Source organism: Podarcis liolepis (genome assembly GCF_965112155.1).
Source record: "Podarcis liolepis genome assembly, chromosome: 8".
NCBI lineage: Eukaryota > Metazoa > Chordata > Lepidosauria > Squamata > Lacertidae > Podarcis > Podarcis liolepis.
The window spans coordinates 7,623,034-7,649,326 of NC_139560.1; the positions used below are offsets into that span (position 1 = coordinate 7,623,034).

At 43.3% G+C, this 26,293-nt stretch overlaps 3 protein-coding genes and 1 pseudogene across 5 annotated transcripts in view; 2 read left to right on the forward strand and 2 right to left on the reverse strand.

The window, feature by feature from the left end:
• Window positions 1–25,456, forward strand: LOC310713138 (proto-oncogene Mas-like). 2 transcript variants are annotated; one of them, XM_083516950.1, is made up of 2 exons: window positions 1–45; window positions 24,138–25,456. In XM_083516950.1, the coding sequence occupies exon 2, from the start codon at window positions 24,236–24,238 to the stop codon at window positions 25,232–25,234; it is 999 nt and encodes a 332-aa protein (XP_083373076.1). In that variant the 5' UTR covers window positions 1–45; window positions 24,138–24,235; the 3' UTR covers window positions 25,235–25,456. The 2 variants fall into 2 exon arrangements, with proteins under 2 accessions (XP_083373076.1, XP_083373075.1); XM_083516949.1 differs by lacking the exon at window positions 1–45 and adding an exon at window positions 23,243–23,422 and having other exon boundaries at window positions 23,792–25,456.
• On the forward strand, window positions 144–1,106 carry LOC310713801 (proto-oncogene Mas-like; the record flags this gene model as incomplete). Its single annotated transcript, XM_083518371.1, has 1 exon — window positions 144–1,106. One exon carries the CDS (start codon window positions 144–146, stop codon window positions 1,104–1,106), a length of 963 nt encoding a protein of 320 aa, XP_083374497.1.
• Window positions 11,241–12,453, reverse strand: LOC310713133 (proto-oncogene Mas-like; the record flags this gene model as incomplete). Its single annotated transcript, XM_083516945.1, has 1 exon — window positions 11,241–12,453. One exon carries the CDS (start codon window positions 12,451–12,453, stop codon window positions 11,452–11,454), a length of 1,002 nt encoding a protein of 333 aa, XP_083373071.1. The 3' UTR covers window positions 11,241–11,451.
• Window positions 16,489–26,293, reverse strand: part of LOC310713137 (mas-related G-protein coupled receptor member H-like) — a 41,020-nt pseudogene continuing 31,215 nt past the window's right edge. The window contains exon 3 of the transcript XR_014530103.1: window positions 16,489–17,635. The product of XR_014530103.1 is annotated as a mas-related G-protein coupled receptor member H-like (transcript). The remainder of the gene's footprint in view (window positions 17,636–26,293) is intronic.

Consider the following 26,293-nt stretch of genomic DNA (forward strand, 5'->3'; position numbering starts at 1 on the left):
CAGCATGTCTCTTTTGTTATTGTATGAATGTCTCACTTTAATATGGTTGAACTTTATAGCAAAAAAATGAATCCACATTTGTTTATTTACTCTTGGTAGGAAGAGCCATACAAGAAATAGCTGAAAAGCAGAAATTAAGCAAGATGAGCTATGGTAGCCTGGGAACCTGGTCCACTTTGAATGGAACCGGCAATGGAACTGGGCTCCCCAACTCCCAACATGGTTCTGGTGATATATTTTCATCGATTTTTTTAACAGAAATTATCATCATCTCCGTTTTACTTATTAGCATTTTTGGACTTATGGGGAATGCAACTGTCATCTGGTTTCTTGGCTTTTGCATGAAGAGGAATCATTTCACCACCTTCATCCTGCATCTGGCTGCGGCTGACCTTGGGACTCTCATATGCTTATTTACTTTGTCCATTATACGTCTTCTGGGGTTATTTTCATTTTCATTCTTAGATTATTATTATTTGTTATTACCTTGGGGTTCCATTCTTTTTTTATTCATGTGCAACACTGGTCAATATCTGTTGACAGCCATTAGCATGGACAGGTGTGTTTCTGTCGTCTTTCCCCTTTGGCATCGATGCCACCGACCACCACACTTTTCCACCCTTGTTTGTGCCACAATATGGATCATTGCTTTCCTGATCTCTGTAATCTTCATAATTCTTTATGTTTTTAGACTTCCAATGAGTTCCCTTTTCTATCTGCTTCTAATGAATGCTATACTTTGTCTCCCACTCATGACTGTTTCCACTCTGGTCCTGTTTATAAAAGTTTACTTTAGATCACAACAGAGGAAGAAGGGGAAAGCTTTAACAGCCATCCTACTTGCCCTCCTCTTCTTCCTCTTCTTAGCTTTCCCATTAACTTGCATTGTATTATATATTCTCTGCAATGGTGGAAACAATACTAAACTATTTCTTGGCCTCTTATGCAGCTGCCTAAACAGCAGTGTTAACCCACTGATTTATTTCCTGGTTGGACGAAAGAAAAACAGTCCATCAAGGGAGAGCTTGAAGGTCATATACCAGAGGGTTTTCAAGGAGGAAGATTGCAGAAAGAAGCGAGATGTTCCGGTCCAAACCCAGATCTGATGACTTTAATAAAGAATTGAGCCATAAAAAAGATTATGAACTGAAAGTGGAGATGACAGATGTACCTTTCCCTGTTTATCTGTTTGCTTTGTAACACAAAGCCTTTAATGTATTTATTTTTTTAAAAAAAAATTGATTAGGTTTTTCCCCAGAAGGCTTCATTTTCTATCTCTTCTTATATTTCTTGGTACTTGTTCTACTCTGAACTCAGTATCATATTATTATGAATATATATGTTAATATCCACAGATTGTATATCTCTGGGGAGTCATAGAGGTAATCCCTCATTTCCATTTTTTTTTCAATGGCAGATTATTATTCATTGAATTTATATATTATTAGTATTTATTGAATTTATATACCACCCTATACCTGGAGGTCTCAGATGAGTAAAGCCTGCAGTTCTTTGTGGTTCTTTTAATTTCTTCTTAACTGTTTCATTATTTATTATTATTATTATTGATTTTTTTTTTAAAAAAATGCTATACCAGCTTATGCAGTGATGGTTGTGTGCTCTCTGAACAAAAGCTAAGCATTTTCCTAATTAGAAATTGCCACTGGGCCATACTCCATAACATATGACAGTGGGGACAATTAATGTCAAAATGAGGTATTTGTGCTGGGGAAAATCCTGGATATCCCATGAATAGAATTGGAGATCGATGTCAGAAGGTCTGAATGGTGAGAGAAGGGAATAATTCTGACACCTGAGTATTGGATAGATTGGACAGCCAAGCAAATTCGGAGTTGAGCAGTTCATCCTTCCCCTTGTGAGGGAGGGACAGAGAGTGTGTGAAGTGAGGAAGCAGAGCTGAGTATAAAGGTATTTGTCTTAATCCTACCCACCTCTCCTCCATTGTCCACTGATCCTGAAGCCATAGTACAACAAATAAATATCGAACATAAGGCACCAAAGTCCATTATCTTCATGTTATTTTAGATGCTGTTCAATTGTGCAGCAAAACATTGTCATCTGACCGATTAATGAAAGAAAATCTAATGTTTCAAAAGAGAGGAATGAACTTGCTGTTGGACTTCTGCAGGATTGAGCCCAAGGATTGAGAATTGAATGTCGTCTGAGGTTCCAGATCTATAATCATCCCCATAATGTTTATGCATATAGTTATTACATATATAGTTATTTCCCCCATTATATAAGTTTGGGGTCTGATGCTTTTGTAACTGTCTTCACCAACAGGAAACACCCAACTATCTTCTGCAGATGTCCAAGCAAGATAGCTCTGGTGGTAAAAAAACAAAGTCCTGGCATTTAACTGTCAAGAACATGTGCCCAGTATACCATTCTTATACAGAGTCTTCTATACCACATATTTCAATCTCATATGCAGTACTATCAAGTTGATACTCCCTATGTTTGGGCTCGTGTAGCATAAAAGGCATAAACCCACAGAACAACTCAAAGAAAATTCAGTGGCATGGGATATTGAATGAGTGAGTGGGGGAAAACTGAAAACCTGATGAAAGTGTTGGTTTACAAGCCCCCTCCAGAGAGGCTGGCCCCTCTCACTGCTCTTTTTTTTTCCATATAAGTATTTATTGATTTTCCAAAAGTAAGAAAAAGAAAAAAAGAATAAGATACCAAAGCAAAGATTAAAGAAAAGAAATAACAGCACAAAACAGATACTCCGTATATACAATAAAATTTTCCATCTGTCAAATTAACATGGTCATCTCTTTCTGGACTTCCTTCAGCCCGCCTGTGAATCTTCCGCAATAAGAATCTAAGATACACATTACCTATTATGTATTGTCATTAGATACTCTTTTACCTCTGTTTTCCTTAGACAATACCTCTTCCTCTTTCACAGTGCTTCTCTGAATCCCCTTAACGTTATTTGACCTTCACTAAGGTGTTCCAAGTAATCTACATATTTCCCCCATTCCTTGACAAACTTTTGGTCTCTTAGATGTCTGATCTTTCCCGTTAACCTATCCAAATCCACGTAGTCTAGTAACTTCGATCTCCACTCCTCTATTGTTGGCATTTCCTTTTTTTCCACTTCTGAGCAAGGACTATCCTTGCAGCTGTTGCTGCATAGTACATAAATTTGTGATCTTTCTTTTTAATTTCATTCCCTAGTATTCCTAGCAGGAAGATTTCAGATTTTTTGGTGAATGTATACTTTAGGACCTTCTTTAATTCAATATATACTTCTTCCCAAAATTCTCTCACTCTCCTGCACTCCCACCACATGTGGTAGAAAACACCCTCCTTCTCCTCACAAGCAAGAAGACAAAAGAGGAACTAGTGGCAGAATGAACAGCACTGTTAGATGCACTTTGCCCATGCTTGAAATCCAAAGAAATACAAAATGTATACTTGGAACATAGAGGCAAATGTCTAGGGTTTTGTCTGGAACAATAGGCGAGTATTTCAAGTAATCAGTTCCCTGTTTCTTCTCTGCCATTTCCCAAAATCCTATTGACCACAATGAGTAATGGATTAATTTGGAGGGTCCCCTCTCCATTTGTGTATTTTCCCCAGCTATTTAATTAACATATTTATTGTGAAAATAGATAATGGCCATATCTGCCCAATTCAAACTATACAAATTTTCAAATGTTTCCATTCATGTCTATGGCTGACCCTCTAACATCCACTGGGATATACAAAAACAGGTTCTCAGGGCTCTGCCACACCTCATTTGGCCTTCCATTTCCCACTAGGAAAACCCTCTCTTTACTGCTGAATCGAAACAAATGACCATTGGGTTTTTCCGCAGATTTTTGTTCATTCCAATTCAGAGGCCAAGAGTGTGTTTTTCGGGGGAAACTTTTTGGAATGGGACTGGTGGAAGGTGGACAAGCCCTCAATCTGAACAAGGAAAATGATCTAACCAGAATGTGCCATGTTATTTACTCTACATAGATCTTTACATATATATGTGTTTCTGACATCTTATCCAACCATTCCATTCTGTTCTCCTGTCCCACCTGTTTCTCCATTTTCCCTCTCTTACAGAAGCCCGCCCAGCACCTTTCCATGTTCCATAGTTACACCTGTGGGCCTCCACACACACCATGCATTCAAAGCATATCATTCCACTCAAAGAATCCCAAGCACTGTAGTTTTTCCCCTCACCAGTCTGTGGCTCTTGGGGGCTTTTCCCCGAGGAGGGAGAAGGGCAGCCCTTCAGTGATTGGCTGCCCTCCTCCCTCCTTGGGGGAAAGCCCCCAAGAGCATCTCCGGAGGGCAGCAGGATGAAGGCTTGCTGCTGCCCTGTGGAGGCTTCGCGGGCTACCCCAGAGCTGCTCAGGAGCTTATCGGGGCTGGCGTGGATATAGAAGCGCTGGGAGTATTCCCAACCTCCCGCAGAATCCGCACACTCTTTAAAGGGGCTGCGCGGCTTCTACTGGCTTTTCTACTGGCAGAAGCCGATCGCTCATTAAAGAGGCGGCACGGCTTTTACTGGCTTTTTCCCCACCTCCCACAGAAGCCGCACACTCTTTAAAGAGCGCACCGCTCTTGGGGGCTTTTCCCTGAGGAGGGAGAAGGGACTAACTGGCTGCGTCAGTCCCTTCTCCCACCTCATAGAAAAGCCTGCAGGAGCCGCACGCTCTTTAAAGGGCGCATGGCTCCTGGGGGCTTTTCTACAAGGTGGGAGAAGGGACTGATGAGGCCAGTCAGTCCCCTCTCCCTCCTGGGGAAAAGCCCGCAAGAGCCACCCTGAGCTTGTGTGCGGCTCTTGGGGGCTTTTCCCGCCTGCCTCCCCCCTGCATTCACTCCATAAGATGCACACACATTTTCCCTTGCTTTTTAGGAGGGAAAAAGTGTGTCCTATGGAGCGAAAAATACGGTATATATGCAATAATGATATGCAAAAGAATTCCAAAACATAATGGGGGTAATTAAAGTTCTGGGCCTCAGACCAAATCCAGTTCTGAATCCTTGGGTTCAATCCTTCTGCATCAGTCCAACAGCAAGTTAATTCCTCTCTTTTGAAACATCAGATTTACTTTCAATAATCGTGCACGCGCGCACAGACACACTAAGAGAGAGAGAGAAAGACAGACAGACAGACAGACAGACAGAGAGATACAGAGACTGCAGGAGCTGGGTTTGAAGACAGTAATCTTTCTCTGCCACCCATCAGGGCTTTGTGCCATTCTGATGATGAGTGTTACTTGCTCATGCTGATTTTTGGTTAACCTTTTATGTGAGCAGCTTGCACACTGTGGTGGGTCACTTAGGTTGTGCCAGTGAAAAGCTAATCAGCTTAAGAGGAGCCCAATCATCTTCCCCCCCTGCTCAGAGGTGACTCTTTGCTCTGCAATGCACAGTGGACTGCATGGTTTCACCTGACTGCTTTATTTTCATGCCCCATGCCAATTCTTCTTAATAAGTATTGACCAGAATGATGTGTCTGTTGGGAAACTGCCAGGGAGATAGTGTCCATCATGAGCCCCCAAGCCGGAGTTCTGGACGTCCATCGGCCTCCCGTACTCACGCAGATCCAACAGTTAGGGGCACAAAGCCTTTGGAAATTCCTGGCATCATTCCTAGGCTGGTGCACCCTCTTTATCAGCAGAAACACAGCCAAAAGCTTGCATCACAGAAGAGCATAATTTACAGACTTTATTTAGCGTTTAACAGAACAAAAGAAAACACGTCCATTCTGTCAGCGTGTCTGAGCCGACTGCAAAAACGAAAGGAATCAGCAAACATAAACATCCTGTGAATAGGACATGCGCAGACTCTGTAACTTACAAAAGCCTGCTCCATTTTAAGGTGGAACGGAAATATCCTAACATCCTCCCCCTTTCCGTGTAACCTGTTGTACCTGTGGTTCACCCAATTGCAACCTTTGTACATAAACCTTAAGTTGTTCTTTGTTAACAACCTTAGACAACAGATCAGCAGGAATTTCATTTCCTGCCATGTAGGACACCTGAATCAGTCCTTTCTGAATACACTCTCTTGCACGATGTAGCTTAATCTGCAAATACTTGGTTCTCTGCTTGCAACTCTCGGAGTTCAGCAAAGCCAAACACGATCTATTGTCTTGATACACTTGTATAGGACATTTCACAGACACCCTGATGTCCTTAAACAGTTGCATCAACCATTCACAATCCATGAGTGAAAATGACAGAGCATTGAGTTCTGCTTCACAGGAACTTAGGCTCACTGTTGTCTGCTTCCTGCACAACCAGTCAAACAGGCAGTGGTTGTACATGTAGCATACTCCAGAAGTGCTTGTACCATCCGTGGTGTCACTTCCAAAACTAGCATCTGCAAAGATTTCAAGACCTCCAGTCTTCTGACTGGTGAACCTCAGCCTGTGGTGCATAGTCCCTTTCAAATAGCGGGCTATGCGCTTCAGAGCTTTCCAATCCTGAACCGTAGGATTGTTGGCATGTCTGCTAAGCAGATTACAGTTTACAGCTATGTCAGGTCTTGAACATCTGGCAATGAAATTCAGCTTGCCTAGAATGCATCTGTACAGCGTTGTGTCAGAAAACGCTTCAGCAGTACTGTCTACCTGGTAACCTGTCACCATCGGTGTGTCTGCTGGATTTGCATCAACCAAATTCAACCTGGTTAATACATCAGCAATTTTCTGTGTTTGGTGTACCAGAAAATTACCTGCTTGGTCCTTCTCCACCTGCAGAGAAAGATAGTTGGATACCTCACCAAGATCCTTCATGTCAAAGTGCTCCTTCAGCTGAGCTAGGGTGCTTTGGTAAAAAGCCTGATTCTTCCAAAACATCAGAAGATCATCAACAAAACATAAACAATACAGTTTGTTTTGCCCCTCCTCCTTGACAAACACACATGGATCAGCTTTGCCCTGGTGAAAACCTAGAGAAAGCAATGTCTCAGTGAGTTTTGTGTTCCAACACCTGGCACTCTGCTTGAGACCATATAAGGATTTCCGCAGTTTACAGACCATACCCTTCTGTATCTCCATCCCATCAGGTGGAAGCATGAACAGCTGTTCATTCAAAATCCCGTACAAAAAAGCTGTATTAATGTCGTGGTGGGAAACATGCAGTTTCTCCTCCGCAGCGACCTTGAGCATCAGCCGAATGCTCTCATATTTGACTGTGGGAGAGTAGGTCTCGTGGTAATCCTGTCCTGGTACCTGTGAAAAACCTCTGGCAACCAATCTGGCTTTGTGTCTGACTACCTTGCCATTCTGGTCTGTCTTGGCCTTGAAGACCCATTTGCTGCCAACCAGTCTCATTCCTGGGACTACCGGTACCAATTCCCAAGTTTGGTTCCTGTTCAAGGAATCAACTTCAGCCTTCATGGCATTAAGCCAAGGCTCAGCATCTTTAGAGGTTAACTCCTGAACCTCTTTGAAGCTTGAAGGTTCCCATACCTTCTCTGAGCTACTAAGAACAGCAGTTGCTGTCTTAGCAAACTCATCAGCATACCTCTTTGGAGGTCTGCCTTTGGTCGCCCTTTCAGATCTGCGTACTAGACGCAAGTCTTCTGGACTCATCTCCTCTTTCTTAGGAGAAAAATGACCAATGGTGAACAGTGGTTCTTCCAGTTCATTGTCAGACGCATCAGATGGTCTGACTGAGGCCTTTGCGCTCTGGTAGTCTGCTGTGTCATCACTTTCACTGACATCAGCAGCAGCGCCGCCCACTGAACTGGAATCCGAACTCTGATCATCATCATCATCCTCATCCTCATCCTCATCATCATCAGCAGCATCAGCAGCTTTAGCTGCTTGCTTGACATCACCTTCATCCTCCTCTGGGTAACTCTGGAAAATTCCCACATTTTTCCCCCACTTAGGATTGTACTCAACACTCCTTGTGAACTTAATGGATTTAGAGTCAGTCATCCATACCCTGTATGCACCTTTTTCGTACCCCATAAACAAACCATGTGCCCCACGCTTCCCAAGCTTGTTGGTTTGTTGTGTGCGTACCCACATGTCCGAACCAAAGATTCTCATGTGTTTGGTGTTGGGTTTCTTGCCAAACATCTTCTCATAGGGGGTACAACCAATGGGTGATGACAATCTGCGATTATAACTGTAAACCAAATTCCCCAAAGCCTCCCCCCAAAACTTATCAGGGAGATTGGCATCATGCAACAAGGTTTTGATTCCTTGCAGCAATGTTTGATTTGCTCTCTCCGCAAGCCCATTCATCCATGGCGATCTGGGCGTTGACATGTCATGCTGGATTCCCTTCTCAGTCAGGAAAGCTTCAAACTGCTGAGAAGTAAACTCCCCGCCCCGATCAGTAAACAAACAAGAAATACGTTTACTGTGCACATTCTCCAACCAAGCACAGAATTCCTTAAACTTCGGAAACGCTTGCGATTTCTGTTCGAGCAAATACACATGAATGTACCTGGAAAAAGAATCAATCAGAATCATGAAGTACCTTGCTCCTCCTAAAGAGGGCGCTAGTGGACCAACCAGGTCCGCATGCACTAGCTGGTAGGGTTTGGAAGCCTGCCTGCTAGACTCCTTGCCTTTTGGAGCAACCTTCACCTTGTTCTCTGCACAAGATACACATTTCATGTGAAATTTACAGGGTTTGATGTTCAAACCTTCAACCACCTCTGGCATCTTGGCCAGTGCCTTCCAAGAGAGGTGACAAAATCTTCGATGTGCATCATGAATGCAACCTGCATGAAGAACTTTGTTAGTTTGTGCAACACAACAAGAATCAGCATTAGATACAGCAACAGTGTCATCATAAGTTATATGGAACAAACCATCCATAAACTTTGCATGCAAATAGTCCTCTTTGCCTTTACTGATGACACAGACGCTCCTCTTGAAGGAAATCTGAAAACCACGCCCAGTAAGCTGTGGGACACTCAACAAGTTGCTTGCAGCGCCTGGAACATATAGTACACCACTGATGGTTGTGTGCAAACTTGCAAGTTTCACAGTCCCTTCTCCAGCAATTTGCAACGTCCTTCCATCAGCCAGGTGGATCTCACCTTCCTGAGGCTTGAAGGAGATAAAAAGATGCCTGTCCTTGGAAACGTGGCGGCTGGCACCTGAGTCCACAATAAATCTGCCTTTGGCTGTTGGAGCAGTCCTTACAGCAAGCAAACCCTTGTTTTTCATTGGCGTGGGCTTTTGCAGCTTGCCCCCCTGCTGCTCCTGGCCAGCAGACGTGCCTTTAGCCTTTGGTGAAGCTGTGCCAGCAAGCAAAACCTTGCTTTCCACTGGCGTGGGCTTTTGCAGCTTGCCCCCCTGCTTCTGGCCATCTGCAGACGTGCCTTTAGCCTTTGGTGAAGCTGTGCCAGCAAACAATGCTTTGTTTTTCTCTTGCGCGGGCTCTTCACCCTCCCTCTGCTCCTGGCCATCTGTAGGCATCTGTTTACCTTTGCCTTTCCGGCCTCTGCAAAGGCGATGGCCTTGGTTCTCACGAGAACCAGAGCTCTCAGCTGCCGACTCCTTGGCTCCCCCTGGAGGCTGGAATGCTGCCTGGGATGACGTGACGGTCAGCTCCCCCTGCAGCTTGCAACCGGTGCCCTCAGCATCCCTGCAATCACTCGCATTCTGGGAAACATCTAGGACCTCCGATGCATTCAAACTCTGGGCTGGGATTATTGGCTTGTGAGCTTTTTTTAAAGCAGACCACATTGCACGTGCAGTGGTGTTGCCAGCCAGCGTCTTAATTTCCTCAAGAGATACAGATAGGACTATTATGTCAATCGCTTTCGAATTCTGGCCTTTCCATCTCTCTGTCAGAGGAACTGGGGGGGCTTCAGAAACAACATGCCAGACCCCAAACTGACGCAGCAAAGATTCACACCATTTTGCCCAGGGTTCATAATTCTGCCCATCCAACTTAGGACACGGAGCAGTTCCCTCTGAAGCTTCAAAAGCGTGGAAATACTCCATTCCAGCTTTTGGCAGTAGCCGTGAGTCTATTTTAACTTGAAAGACTCCTTATCTTGGCAGCTCATTAATCACGAAGCCTTTCTGGCTCGGCTCCCAGGCCAATTAAGCCTTGCCGTAGATCAAAGGCTCTTTGCTGAGGTATAACAGAAAAAGCGTCCGGCCCTTTCGCTTTTCCCCCCTTCATACCTCTAACGCAGTCTGTTGCAGCTTTACTCTCCTGTAGGTGCCGTGAATCTGGGCCCGAAACCTTGTTGTTGGGAAACTGCCAGGGAGATAGTGTCCATCATGAGCCCCCAAGCCGGAGTTCTGGACGTCCATCGGCCTCCCGTACTCACGCAGATCCAACAGTTAGGGGCACAAAGCCTTTGGAAATTCCTGGCATCATTCCTAGGCTGGTGCACCCTCTTTATCAGCAGAAACACAGCCAAAAGCTTGCATCACAGAAGAGCATAATTTACAGACTTTATTTAGCGTTTAACAGAACAAAAGAAAACACGTCCATTCTGTCAGCGTGTCTGAGCCGACTGCAAAAACGAAAGGAATCAGCAAACATAAACATCCTGTGAATAGGACATGCACAGACTCTGTAACTTACAAAAGCCTGCTCCATTTTAAGGTGGAACGGAAATATCCTAACATCGTCAAGGTGAGTATCTATCCATGGCGATTTCAGTTCTTCACCATGGAAAAGAGTCTAGTGTAGCTTTGGATATAGGCTTGACGGCTAGCATTGAGTGGAAAGTGCATTGAGGCATGTTATGGAACCCCCCCCTCCCCAGTATGCTCCGGATTTCCCCCAAAGAACTTTTTGGGAAAGATAGTGAAGCATTGATGTCATGAATCACTTCTGCTAATTGTCACATTGCCCTATAAAGTTGTAGATGGCAGAATTTTGTGGATTTCTATATGCACATAGTTACAATATCTATATCACTACCTTCACATAATAAGCAGGGATCGTTTTCAGCCAGAACTTTCCGGAACTCAATTCTGGCACCTCTCAGATGGGTGCCATTGAAATTGTAATAGAACAAAGGAGGCCTTTATGGTGAGTTTCTGCACCTCTTTTTCTAGAAAAATAGCACAGAAAATAGGGATTGTACTGGTGGAATTTACTATCATGCACTTTTCAAAAAATCTGCGGAAAATACTTTCTTCTGTTTTCTTCAAACATTCGAGCTCTACATGTGAAGATTTCTTTACTTCATTCCCTTTGGCAATGAGTCTGCTTTCTATACCATTTAGCAAGTCATCCCACTCAACTTACACTGTTAAAGCGGCATTTATTTTTATTTCATTTTCTAAAACATACAAAGCATTAATCCTGCCTAATGGGCAATCCAAGGGGCTTTTAACAATACTGCTGAAACAAGGACAAAAATTAACAGGGTACATGAATTCAAAATAATAAAATAGTGAGTACAGAGGAAAGGAAGTACCAAGAAATACACCAAGAGATAGAACATGACACTTTCTGAGCTACTTTGAAGTCTTCACATCCGGGTTTGAACTGAAACTTCTTGTTCCTCTCTGCAGTTTTCCTCCTCTTTGAAAAGTTTCTGGAGTACAACCTTCATGCTCTCCCTGGATCGAGCCCTCTTGTTTCTCCCAATCAGGAAATAAATCAGTGGGTTAATACTGCTATTCAGGCAGCTGCATAATAACCCAACAGATATTGCAACAAAGTACATTTTATAGTCTATATCTGGAGGAAAAAAACTGATTAATGAAATGCAAGATAATGGAAAATCTAAGAAGAGGAAGAAGAGGAGGGCAAGTAGGATGGCTGTTACAGCTTTTCCCTTCTTTCTCTGTTGTGATCTGAAGTAAACCTTTCTAAACAGGACCAGAGTGGAAACAGTCATGAGTGGGAGGCAAAGTATAGCATTCAATAGAAAGTGGAATAAAAGTGTATACCATAGAACATTAAAAATAGCAACAATCAAGTTGATTGCAATGAGCAGGAAAGAAATGATCCATATTGTGGCACACACAAGGGTGGAAAAGTGTGGTGGTCGGTGGCATCGATGCCAAAGTGGGAAGACGACAGAAACACACCTGTCCATGCTAATGGCTGTCAGCAGATATTGACCAGTGTTGTACATGAAGAAAAAAAGAATGGAACCCAATAATACAATCAAATGCATGTAGGGAGTTAAGAATGACTCCAGAAGATATATAATGGAAAAAGCAAATAAGCATATGAGAGCCCCAAGGTCAGCAGCAGCCAGATGCAGGATGAAGGTGGTGAAAGGATTCCTCTTCATGGAAAAGCCAAGAATCCAGATGACAGTTCCATTCCCAATGATTCCAAAAATGCTAATAAGTAAAATGGAGATAAGTAAAATGGGGATAAGAATGTCTGCTATACTATATGGTGATAATTCATAATCAAAATTATCCTGGAGGGTTAAGAGGTCAGTTTCATCTTCTGCTCCAATATCTTCCCATGAAGCATTCCAAGTGGACCAGGATCCCGGGCCATCATTGCTCATCTTGCTGTATCTCTACTTCTGAGATTTTTCTTGTATAGCTCTTACTACCAGGAGAAAATAAACAAATGTGGAGCCAATTTTAGCTATAAACCTCAACCTGTTAAACTGAGACAAACAATAATAAAAGAGACATGCTATAGTGGGAATTAATGACTGATAAACAAACACATTAGGAATATGGTTCACAGGAATATTTGTCACAACTTATCAGTTTCAAAGGCTTAGGGGGGAAATGGAGTTTGCCGATGTGTTGTGGATCTTTCCTTTAAGTAAAAAAACTGCATTCACAACATCAGTAAGCATATCGTTTTAGAACTCAAATTCTCCTCTTCTGCTCTCTGACTCAGCCTTAAGATCAGAAACTTACTTCTTGTGTGGTGGACTTCAGTTGGTTGGGTGGTGGAGAAGACAAGTGTGAGAAGGAGTTGAACAGCTCTTGGAATTCTGGAATGAATTGGGAAGGCATGTGTAATTTTATTGTTATTAAAATTTGATTTTGAACAAAATTCAAGTTGAATTGGGATTGTTAAGAAATATGAAAATTAGAAAAAACCCCACAATAGATCAGCCAGACAGCAAGAGTTTTACAATGTGGAATGTATTAGACAAACCATTACTCTATCCTGCCTAGTACTTTCTCCTCTGACTGAATGTGGGAACCAAAAATTTATGCCATCTTCAGCAGCCATCCACCTTCTAAAAGAACATTCCAGGGAGTTAGCTTGTCCCACCTATCAGCCAAAGGTGCACAGCATTGTCATTCAGCTACACATCCCCTCTTACCTTTGCTAATGAATGATACCAAACGTACCTATTCACATTCCTCTCAAAAACTTTCGATCAGCATCCCTCCGGCATAGTGAGTGGGAGCAGCAAGTCGTGCTGGAATAATCAGGTAATTGGAAGATTTGCAGAAATTGTTAAGACGCCTCATCTGGTTCTTAGCAAGATGTGTAGGATCCTGCCCATGTCAATTCGGTCCTGTGTAATCCATTAACAGAAAGACTAACCAGTGTATTCAGAGAGAAATCAGCTTGTGATTGGTTCTGCTGGGGAAGAACTTAGGCTGGGGTGGAGAAATATATCTGAAGAAAAAAAAAGAGTCTTTCTAGATCAGGTCAGTGGACCTTGCAGTCAATTGTCCTGGTCTCACAGTGGCCAAACAGATGATTCAAGGAAGACCACAACAGCTTCTGAACACAACAGTACTCTCCTCCCCCGTGATGTTCTGCTGGCAGGCCTCAATCGCGTTAATTTTTCAACCCCCTTGGGAAAACTTTGACATGTCTGGGAGGCCAATCTGCTTTTTTTGGTGGGGTGTGGGCACACTTCTGTCTGATCCCATATGCACCAGTTCTTTACAGCCTCTATTTATTGATATCGAGCACTCTTCATTCCTTCTTGGCAACAAGGAAAAAAATAATTCTCAGTCTGAATAAGGCTGCAATCTAGCCAGGTCAAGGGATTGTGTGTGTGTGTGTGTGTGTGTGTGTGAGAGAGAGAGAGAGAGAGAGAGAGAGAGACTTACTGCATGCCCCCTTCCACCTGGTTCTTAGTTTTTTCCATTCAGTCATTCCATATCCCATTCCACTGAATTTTTTTTCGGGTTGTTCTGGGGTTTTTATGCCCCTCTCAGCGCCACACAAAGCATGTCTCTTATGCAATGGTGGTATAGTTTTGGATACAGAAGCCCAAACATGGGAAGTATCAGCTTGATATTACTGGACATGAGACTTAGATATGTGATATAGAAGACTCTGTATGAGAATGGTCTACTGGGCACATGTTCATGACCGTTAAATGCCAGGACATTGTTATCTGCCACCAGAGCTATCTTGCTTGAACTTATGCAGAAGATAGTTGGGTGTTTCCTGTGAGATGAGACAGTTACAAAAGCATCAAACCCAAAACTTATATTATGGGGGGAAATAACTACCGTATTTTTGGCTCCATAGGGCACGCAGGACTATAGGGTGCACCTAGTTTTTAGGGGGGGGGTTTCAAGAAAAGAATATATTTAAAGGGAGTGCTGAGCAGAGCCAGGATGCATCCCAGGCTCTGCTCAGCGCTCCCTTTCACAAGCCGCGTGGAGTGTGTGTGTGGCTCTTGGGGGCTTTTTCCCGAGTAGGGAGAAGGGCAGCCCTTCAGTGATTGGCTCTCCTCCTCCCTCATCGGGGGAAAGCCCCCAAGAGCATCTCCGGAGGGCAGCGGGATGAAGGCTCGCTGCTGCCCTGTGGAGGCTTCGCGGGCTACCCCAGAGCTGCTCAGGAGCTTATCGGGGCTGGCGTGAAAAGCCCAGACTTCCCCCACCAGCCCCAACAACCTCTGGGAGTATTCCCAACCTCCCGCAGAATCCGCACACTCTTTAAAGAGCGCACCGCTCTTGGGGGCTTTTCCCTGAGGAGGGAGAAGGGACTAACTGGCTGCGTCAGTCCCTTCTCCCACCTCATAGAAAAGCCTGCAGGAGCCGCACGCTCTTTAAAGGGCGCATGGCTCCTGGGGGCTTTTCTACAAGGTGGGAGAAGGGACTGATGAGGCCAGTCAGTCCCCTCTCCCTCCTGGGGAAAAGCCCGCAAGAGCCACCCTGAGCTTGTGTGCGGCTCTTGGGGGCTTTTCCCGCCTGCCTCCCCCCTGCATTCACTCCATAAGATGCACACACATTTTCCCTTGCTTTTTAGGAGGGAAAAAGTGTGTCCTATGGAGCGAAAAATACGGTATATATGCAATAATGATATGCAAAAGAATTCCAAAACATAATGGGGGTAATTAAAGTTCTGGGCCTCAGACCAAATCCAGTTCTGAATCCTTGGGTTCAATCCTTCTGCATCAGTCCAACAGCAAGTTAATTCCTCTCTTTTGAAACATCAGATTTACTTTCATTAATCGTGCACGCGCGCACAGACACACTAAGAGAGAGAGAGAAAGACAGACAGACAGACAGACAGACAGACAGACAGAGAGATACAGAGACTGCAGGAGCTGGGTTTGAAGACAGTAATCTTTCTCTATCACCCATCAGGGCTTTGTGCCATTCTGATGATGAGTGTTACTTGCTCATGCTGATTTTTGGTTAACCTTTTATGTGAGCAGCTTGCACACTGTGGTGGGTCACTTAGGTTGTGCCAGTGAAAAGCTAATCAGCTTAAGAGGAGCCCAATCATCTTCCCCCCCTGCTCAGAGGTGACTCTTTGCTCTGCAATGCACAGTGGACTGCATGGTTTCACCTGACTGCTTTATTCTGATGCCCCATCCCAATCCTTCTTAATAAGTATTGACCAGAATGATGTGTCATGGATGATGTCTCTATCCATAGCGATTTCAGTTCTTCACCATGCAGAGGAGTCTAGTGTAGCTTTGGATATAGGCTTGACAGCTAGCATTGAGTGGAAAGTGCATTGAGGCATGTTATGGAACCCCCCCCTCCCCAGTATGCTCTGGATTTCCCCCAAAGAACTTTTTGGGAAAGATAGTGAAGCATTGATGTCATGAATCACTTCTGCTAATTGTCACATTGCCCTATAAAGTTGTAGATGGCAGAATTTTGTGGATTTCTATATGCACATAGTTACAATGTCTATATCACTACCTTTGTATAATAAGCAGGGATATTTTTCAGCCAGAACTTTCCGGAACTCAATTCCGGCACCTCTCAGATGGGTGCCATTGAAATTGTAATAGAACAAAGGAGACCTTTATGGTGAGTTTCTGCACCTCTTTTTCTAGAAAAATAGCACAGAAAATAGGGGTTATACTGGTGGAATGTCCCATAATGCACTTTTTTCAAAAAATCTGGGGAAAATATTTTCTTCTGTTTTCTTCAAACATTTGGGCCCTACGTGTGAAGATTTCTTTACTTCATTAACTTTGGCAACAAATCTCTTTTCTATACCATTTAGCAAGTAATCCCACTTGTCAAAGTCTGTTGCATTTCTTTTTATTTCATTTTCTCAAACATGTAAAACACCTATCCTGCAAATTAGGGAATCCAAGGGGCTTGTAACGATACTACTGAAACGAGGACAGAAATTAAGAGTAAATGAATCCAAAATAATTAAAAAATAGTGAGTACAGAGGAAAACAAGTACCAAGAAATACACCAAGAGATAGAAAATGAAGCTTTCCTAGCTAGTTTGAAGTCTTCACATCTGGGTTTGAACTGCAACTTCTCGTTCCTCTCTGCAGTTTTCCTCCTCTTTGAAAAGTTTCTGGAGTACAACCTTCATGCTCTCCCTGGAACGAGCCCTCTTGTTTCTCCCAATCAGGAAATAAATCAGTGGGTTAATACTGCAATTCAGGCAGCTGCATAATAACACAACAGATACTTTAAAAGATGAAACATTATAGTCCAAAGGTGGATTGAAAAAATAGATTAATGAAATGCAAGTAAATGGGAAAGCTAAGAAGAGGAAGATTATGAGGGCAAGTAGGATGGCTGTTAAAGCTTTTCCCTTCTTCCTCTGTTGTGATTGAAACCAAACTTTTATAAACAGGATCAGAGAGGAGACAGTCATAAGTGGGAGGAAAAGAACAGCATTTAACAGATGCTGGTAGAAAAGGAGGCCCAGAAAAATATTAAAAATAAAAAGAATCAAGTTGATTACAAAGAACAGGAAAGAAATTATCCATATTGTGGCACACACAAAGGTGGAAAAGTGTGGTGGTCGGTGGCATCTATGCCAAAGGGGGAAAACGACAGAAACACACCTGTCCATGCTAATGGCCGTCAACAGGTATTGACCAGTGTTGTACATGAACAAGAAGAAAAACTCAAACAAGTGTACACACAAGATAATATTCACAGATTAGGATGAAAATGACACCACAAGATACACAATCAAATAAGAAGATAAGCAAATGAGGGTCCCAAGGTCAGCAACAGCCAGATTTAGTATGAAAGTGGTGAAAGGATTCCTCTTCATGCAAAAACCAAGAAACCAGATGACAGTCCCATTCCCCATAAGTCCAAAAATGCTAATAACTAGAATTAAGAAATATAGAATATTTACTGCTGTAAGATATAGTGATGATTTGTGATCAAAACCATCCTGGGAGGTTAGGTGGTCAGTTCCATTTTCTGCTCCAATATCTTCCCATGAAGCATTCAAAGAGGACCAGGATCCCAGGCCATCGTTGCTCATCTTGCTGGATCTCTACTTTTGAGCTACTTCTTGTATAGCTCTTACTACCAGGAGAAAATAAACAAAGGTGGAGCCTGTTTTAGCTATAAAGCTCAACCATATTAAACTGAGACAAGCAATAATAAAAGAGACATGCTATAGTGGGAATTCATGACTGATAAACAAACACTTTAGGAATATAGTTCTTTGGAATGTTTGTCACAACTTATCAGTTTCCAAGGCTTTGGAGGGAAATGGAGTTCGCCGATGTGTTGTGGATCTCTCCTCTGAGTAAAAAAAACTACATTCACAACATCAATAAGCATATTATTTTAGAACTCAAATTCTCTTCCTCTGCTCTCTGACTCAGCCTTAAGATCAGAAACTAATGTCTTGTGTCATAGACATTGGTTGGGTTGTGGAGAATATATAATTGGTGGTACTGCTATTATTGCAGTATGGAATGATTAGCTTTGATTTGTCATTAATTGGAAGATTTTCAATGAAAAAGAATAAAAATTAGTTAAAAAACAAAAAAGAACAGGAGAGATATAGTTAGAAGTGAAAATCTTTTGAAAGCATCGTAACTGAGTGCTGTAGGTTTGACTTGTGGAGCCAGTGTGGTGTAGTGGTTAAGAGCGGTAGTCACGTAATCTGGGGAACCGGGTTCGTGTCTCCGCTCCTCCACATGCAGCTGCTGGGTGACCTTGGGCCAGTCACACTTCTGTGAAGTCCCTCAGCCCCACTCACCTCACAGAGTGTTTGTTGTGGGGGAGGAAGGGAAAGGAGAATGTTAGCCGCTTTGAGACTCCTGAAGGGGAGTGAAAGGCGGGATATCAAATCTAAACTCCTCCTCCTCCTCCTCCTCCTCTTCTTCTTCTTCTTCTTCTTCTTCTTCTTCTTCTTCTTCTTCTTCTTCTTCTTTTCTCTCTCTCTCTCTCTCTCTCTCTCTCTCTCTCTCTCTCACACACACACACACACACACACCCCAACGAACACACACACAGAGACTGCATGAGCTAGATTTGAGGAAAGTAATTTCCCCCCAAAAGCCACTGGTTGTTTCGTGCCATTCTGATAGTGAGTGTTCCCTGTTTAGGCTGACATTCTGTTAGCTGTTGATGTCACTTTTAGAATGGGTGAGCTGCTTGCTGCCAGTGGGTTGGATAAGCGCATTAGCACATTGTACTGGGGCAATTAGTTTGTTCAAGTCCAAAATGAATCAGTTTAAGAGGAGCCCAGTTATTGACATCCCCCCCTTAGGAGATGCTGTGTGGAAGGCAGAAGGAAGTAGAATATTCTGTGCTGATAAAAGTAGGGGGACAGAGCATTTTCAGAAATGAATGTAACTCCAAAGAAACAGCAGATGTTTCGTCAAGCTTCCAGCTAGATGTTCAGAGCTCCAGCCACTAATTTTTATCTGTTCTTCAGCAGCTTCTCAATATCACATGGTAAGATTTCCCCCCACCATTGGTTATCAATATGGCTTATGTAGGAGGTGAATCTTAACTTCTAAAGCTTCATGTCATACAAAGGAGTTCTTAAGGAAAGTGGGTAAGCAAGTTCTAGGCAGAAGGAACCAGGCAACCAGGATACAAAAATATCCTTACTGATGATGCCATGTTTTACCTTTATCTTCCCATGTTCAAGCCAGTTAACAGCATTGTGAGTACACAATAAATGATATGCATACAAGGGTGTATCAAACACAAGACACATCATAATAAGAAAATAATTCATAAAACAAGCTCTTCATAAATGCCAACTCTTCAGTTTCCCTTCATGACTTATGATGTGTCTTATGTTATATATATATATATATATATATATATATATTTGCTTTCGTAGATTTTCACGGGTACAGGAATGCAGGTTTTGGTGTCTTCGGGTGTCTTCCCGTGTAAGAGTTGGGGTGTCTAGGCGACGTTTCGACGAGGTCTCACTCGTCATCTTCAGGCTGGTGCTTTCGGCTTCTTGTTACTCTGTTCCAGTAACAAGAAGCCGAAAGCACCAGCCTGAAGATGACGAGTGAGACCTCGTCGAAACGTCGCCTAGACACCCCAACTCTTACACGGGAAGACACCCGAAGACACCAAAACCTGCATATATATATATATATATATATATATATATATATATATATGTATGTTGTACTATGGCTTCAGGATCAGTGGGAAGTGGAGGAGAGTTAGGTGGGCTTACGACAAATAACCATTCAGACCTTCTGACATCAATGCCCAATTCTATTCACCGGATTTCCAGGATGTTTCCCAGTACAAATACCTCATTATTGACATTTATTTTCTCCACTCTCCGAGCTTATGGAGTATGGCCAATGGGAATATTTAATTAGAAAAATGCTTGACTTTCTGTCAGAGAGCCCCACCACTGTCACTGGTATAAGCTGGTATAGCAGATATTATTATTATTATTATTATTATTATTATTATTATTAAATAATAGCCAGGAACAAAGTAAAAGAACCACAAAGAACTGCTAGCATCACTCATCTGAGACCTCCAGCTATAGGACAGTATATGAATTCAAAAAATAATATTAATATAAAATTCTGTCATTGAAAATAATGGAAAGAGGGTTTACCTCTATGTCTCCCCAGAGATATACAATCTGTGGATATTAACAAGTAGACTTATAGTAATAAGTTACAGAGTTCAGAGTAGAACAATTACCTGTCATGGTCCAGTTTACGGGCGGTCGAAGTCCTGGCAGAGGAAAAAAATAAATGCTCAATCTGAATAAGGCTGCAATCTAGCCAGAACAAGAGATGGTATTTCTCTCTCTCTCTCTCTCTCTCTCTCTCTCTCTCTCTCTCCCTCTCTCTCTCTCTCTCTCTCTGTGTGTGTGTGTGTGTGAGAGAGAGAGAGAGACCTACATCATGCCCCCTTCCACCTGGTTCTTAGTGGTGATATAGTTTTGGATACAGGAACCCAAACATGGGAAGTATCAACTTGATATTACTGCACATGAGACTTAAATATGTGATATAGAAGACTCTGTATGAGAATGGTGTATAGTGGACACTTGGATTGCGAACCTAAGTGACCCACCACAGTGTGCAAGCTGCTCACATAAAAGGTTAACCAAAAATCAGCATGAGCAAGTAACACTCATCATCAGAATGGCACAAAGCCCTGATGGGTGATAGAGAAAGATTACTGTCTTCAAACCCAGCTCCTACGGTCTCTGTCTCTGTCTGTGTCTCTGTATCTCTCTCTCTGTCTGTCTGTCTCTCTCTCTCTCTCTTAGTGCGCACGCACACACACACGAGCACGATTAATGAAATAAATCTGATGTTTCAAAAGAGAGGAATAAACTTGCTGTTGGACTGATGCAGAAGGATTGAACCCAAGGATTGAGAACTGGATGTGGTCTGAGACCCAGACCTTTAATTACCCCCATTATGTTTTGGAATTCTTTTGCATGTCATTACAGTGGTGCCTCGCAAGACAAAATTAATTCATTCCCGAGTTTTTTCGCCTTGCGATTTTTTTCGTCTTGCGAAGCACGGTGTCGGGAAAGTTTTGGGAAAGCTTCAAAAATCACCAAAGTCTTCAAAAACCTCAAAAAAGGGGGTGCTTGGGAGGGAGGGAGAGGCGGGCATGGGCGTGGGGGGAGGTGGGGCGGAGGTTGCTGCCTGAGCCCCCAGGATCGGTTCGGCTCGCCTTGCTCCGACCCTTTGCACTACAGTCGGTGCCATCTTGCTGCTGCTGCTGCTGTCGCCGCGGTAGTCAAAACTCCTACCGGCCTAAAAGTTGTCTGGTGCAAAATCCTTTCTGCAGCAGCAGCCCGAAAGAAAGCGAGAGCACCAGCCAGCCAGCCGCCCGCCACGGGCAGGAGGGAGGGAGGAAGCGTCGGCGACGGTGGATGCCTATTGCCCCTGTTGCTGCTGCAGCCGGCCAGCCAGCCAGAAGCGCGCGAGCGGAGAGGGGTGCATCCAGCCCGTTGGAGAGGAGCACGGGGGCGTGTCCCCGGTGGCTCTTGAGCTGACCTTGCCTGGCCCGGCGCCTTCCGAGCTGCCAAAGGGCGACTCACCTGCTGCCTGCGCTGTGCCGGGACTAACTCGAGCGGGGCGAGGAGAACACACACTCGCGCACACACACACCGAGAGGCAAACTTGCTGCAGCCGGCGACGTCGCGGGGTTGGAAAGCGCGGAGATGCAGGTAGGGGGCGCCCCTCGCAGGGCGAGCGCTGGAGGGCCCGGGCAGGTGCTCTTGTCACCACCAGGGGGCTGGGGGGAGAGAAGGAAGGAGCCCCGTCCGAAGAGCCCCAGAGCCTGGCCTCCCTAACTGGGAGTTGTGGGGAGGGAAGTGTGCGCGCCTTGCTATTTTTTGTCGAAACAAAGCTCCCTCTCCCTCAGAACCCTCCTTCATGCGTTCTTGCCCCTACAGAGACGCACACCGCATGCTATGAGTTGCTCCTCGAAGTCAAGTCGCAACTGTATTAACGGTTTTAAGAAAAAGGAAACAAACTTGCAAGACGTTTCCGTCTTGCAAAGCAAGCCCATAGGGAAAATTGTCTTGCGAAGCAACTCAAAAACGGAAAACCCTTTCGTCTTGTGAGTTTTCCATCTTGCGAGGCATTCGTCTTGCGAGGTACCACTGTATTGCATATATAGTTATTTTCCCCCATAATATAAGTTTTGGGTTTGATGCTTATGTAACTGTCTCCTCTAACAGGAAACACCCAACTATCTTCTGCAGAAGTTCAAGCAAGATAGCTCTGGTGGCAGATAACAATGTCCTGGCATTTAACGGTCATGAACATGTGCCCAGTAGACCATTCTCATACAGAGTCTTCTATATCACATATCTAAGTCTCATGTGCAGTAATATCAAGTTGATATTTCCCATGTTTGACCTCCTGTATCCAAAACTATGGGGATGCGGGTCACGCTGTGGGTTAAACCACAGAGCCTAGGACTTGCTGACCAGAAGGTTGGCGGTTCAAATCCCCATGACGGGGTGAGCTCCTGTTACTCGGTCCCTGCTCCTGCCAACCTAGCAGTTCGAAAGCACATCAACGTGCAAGTAGGTAAATAGGTACCACTCCAGCGGGAAGGTAAACGGTGTTTCTGTGCACTGCTGCGGTTCGCCAGAAGCGGCTTAGTCATGCTGGCCCCATGACCCGGAAGCTGTACACCGATTCCCTCGGCCAGTAAAGCGAGATGAGCGCTGCAACCCCAGAGTCGGCCACGACTGGACTAATGGTCAGGGGTCCCTTTACCTTTACCTTTTATCCAAAACTATACCACCATTGCATAAGAGGCATACTTTCGTAGCACGGAGAGGGGCATAAAAACCCCAGAACAACCCAAAGAAAATTCAGTGGAATGGGATATGACAGAATAGAAAAAACTAAGAACCAGGTGGAAGGGGCATGATGTAGTGCTCTCTCTCTCTCATACTTATACTCATACACATAAATACACACACACACACACACACACACAGAGAGAGAGAGAGAGAGAGAGAGAGAGAGGGAAATACCATCTCTTGGTCTGGCTAGATTGCAGCCTTATTTAGAAAGAGAATTCATTTTTTCCTTGTCGCCAGTATGGAATGAAGAGTACTCAGAAAAAAAAGAGAGGCTTTAAAGGATTGATGCATCTGGGATTGTGCAGAAGTGTGCCCACACCCCACCAAAAATGGGCAGAATCCTGCACATCTTGCTAAGAACCAGATGAGGCGTCTTAACAATTTCTGCAAATCTTCTGATTACCTGCTTATTCCAGCACCACTTGATGCTCCCACTCACCATGCCGGAGGGATGCTGATCCAAAGTTTTTGAGAGGAATGCGAATAGCTACTTTTGATGTCATTCATTAGCAAAGGTAAGAGGGGATCTGTAGCTGAATGACAATGCTGTGCACCTTTGGCTGATAGGTGGGGCAAGCTAACTCCCTGGAGTGTTCTGTTAGAAGGATACCAGGTGGGTGTCTGGTGAAGACGGCAGAAATTTTTGGTTCCCACATCCAGTCAGGGCAGAAAGTACTAGGCAGGATAGAGTAATGGTTTGTCTAATACATTCCACTTTGTAAAACTCTTGCTGTCTGGCTAATCTATTGTGGGGGGTTTTGTTTTTTTTTAATTTTCATATTTCTTAACAATCCCAATTCAACTTGAGTTTTATTTATCCACTTTTGTTCAAAATCACATTTCAATAACAATAAAATTACATATGCCTTCCCAATTCATTCCAGAATCACAAGAGCTGTTCAACTCCTTCTCACACTCATCTTCTCCACCACCCAACCAACCGAAATCAATGACACAGAGGTTAATTTCCGATCTTATGGCTGAGTCAGAGAGCAGAAGAAGAGAATTTGAGTTCTAAAATGATGTGCTTACTGATGTTGTGAATACAGTTTTTTTACTTAGAGGAAAGATCCACAACACATCGGCAAACTCCATTTCCCCCCAAAGCCTTTGAAACTGATAAGTTGTGACAAACATTCCTGTGAACCATATTCCTAATGTGTTTGTTTATCAGTCTTTAATTCCCACTATAGCATGTCTCTTTTATTATTGTTTGTCTCAGTTTAATAGGTTGAGCTTTATAGCTAAAACTGACTCCACATTTGTTTATTTTCTCCTGGTAGTAAGAGCTATACAAGAAAAAAGCTCAGAAGTAGAGATCCAGCAAGATGAGCAATGATGGCCTGGGATCCTGGTCCACTTTGAATGCTTCGTTGGAAGATATTGCAGCAGAAGATGAAACTGACCTCCTAACCCCCCAGGATGGTTTTGATCATGAATTATCACCATATCATATAGCAGACATTCTTATTTACATATTCATTTTACTTATTAGCATCTTTGGAATCATTGGGAATGGAATTGTCATCTGGTTTCTTGGCTTTTCCATGAAGAGGAATCCTTTCACCACCTTCATCCTGCATCTGGCTGCTGCTGACCTTGGGGCTCTCATATGCTTATTTCCTTTTTCCATTATAAATCTTCTGAGGTTATTTTTATATTTACCTCCCTATATGCATTTGATTGACACATTGGTTTCCATTCTTTTCTTCTTCATGTACAACACTGGTCAATATCTGTTAACAGCTATTAGCATTGACTGGTGTGTTTCTGCTATCTTCCCACTTTGGCATCAATGCCACCGACCACCACACTTTTCCACCCTTGTGTGTGCCACAATATGGATCATTTCTTTCCTGCTCACTGCAACCAGCATGATTCTTTATCTTTTTAGAGATACAATGAATCCCCTTTTCTATCTGCTTCTAATGAATGCTATACTTTGCCTCCCACTCATGACTGTTTCCACTCTGGTCCTGTTTATAAAAGTTTACTTTAGAACACAACAGAGGAAGAAGGGAAAAGCTTTAACAGCCATCCTCCTTGCCCTCCTCTTCTTCCTCTTCTTAGCTTTCCCATTTTCCTGCATTTCATCAATCAGTTTTTCCTCTCCAGATATAGACTATAAAATGAAATTTGTTGCAATATCTTTTGGGTTCTTATGCAGCTGCCTGAATAGCAGTATTAACCCACTGATTTATTTCCTGATTGGGAGAAACAAGAGGGCTCGATCCAGGGAGAGCATGAAGGTCATACTCCAGAGACTTTTCAAAGAGGAGGAAAACTGCAGAGAGGAACAAGAAGTTCCAGCTCAAACCCGGATGTGAAGATTTCAAAATAGCTCAGAAAGCGTCATATTCTATCTCTAGGTGTATTTCTTGGTACTTGTTTTCCTCTGTACTCACTATTTTATTATTTTGGATTCATGTACCCTGTTAATTTTTGTCCTTGTTTCAGCAGTATTGTTAAAAGCCCCTTGGATTGCCCATTTGGCAGGATTAATGCTTTGTATGTTTTAGAAAATGAAATAAAAATAAATGCCACTTTAACAGTGTAAGTTGAGTGGGATGACTTGCTAAACGGTATAGAAAGCAGACTCATTGACAAAGGGAATGAAGTAAAGAAATCTTCACATGTAGAGCTTGAATGTTTGAAGAAAACAGAAGAAAGTATTTTCCGCAGATTTTTTAAAAAGTGCATGATAGTTAATTCCACCAGTACAATCCCTATTTTCTGTGCTATTTTTCTAGAAAAAGAACTGCAAAAATTCACCATGAAGGCCTCCCTTGTTCTCTTATAACAGCCATGGCACCCACCTGAGGGGTGTGGGAATTGAGCTCTGGTGAACTGTGGCTGAAAAAAAGCCATGTTTATATCGATGTAGTGTTATAGAAATTATAACTATGTGCATATAGAAATCTACACCTTTATAGGGCAATGTGACAATTAGCAGAAGTGATTCATGACATCAATGTTTCTCCAACTTTCCAATAATTTTTTGAAAAAAACACCAGAGCATACAGGGGGGAGATGGCTCCATATCATGCCACAATGCACTTTCCACTCAATGCTAGCCGTCAAGCCTATATCCAAACATGCACTAGACTCCTTTGCATGGTGAAGAACTGAAAACACCATGTATAAAGACTCGCCTTGACACATCATTCTCGTTAACACTTATTAAGAAGGATTAGGATGGGGCATGAGAATAAAGCAATGAGGTGAAACCATGCAGTCCACTCTGCACTGCAGAGCAAAAAGTCCCCTTTGAGCAGGGGGAGAGGTTGACTGTGCTCCTCTTAAGCTGATTAGCTTTTCACTGGCACAAGCTAAGTGACCCACCACAGTGTGCAAAGGCTCTAATGCAATTGAGAGGAAGCAAGATG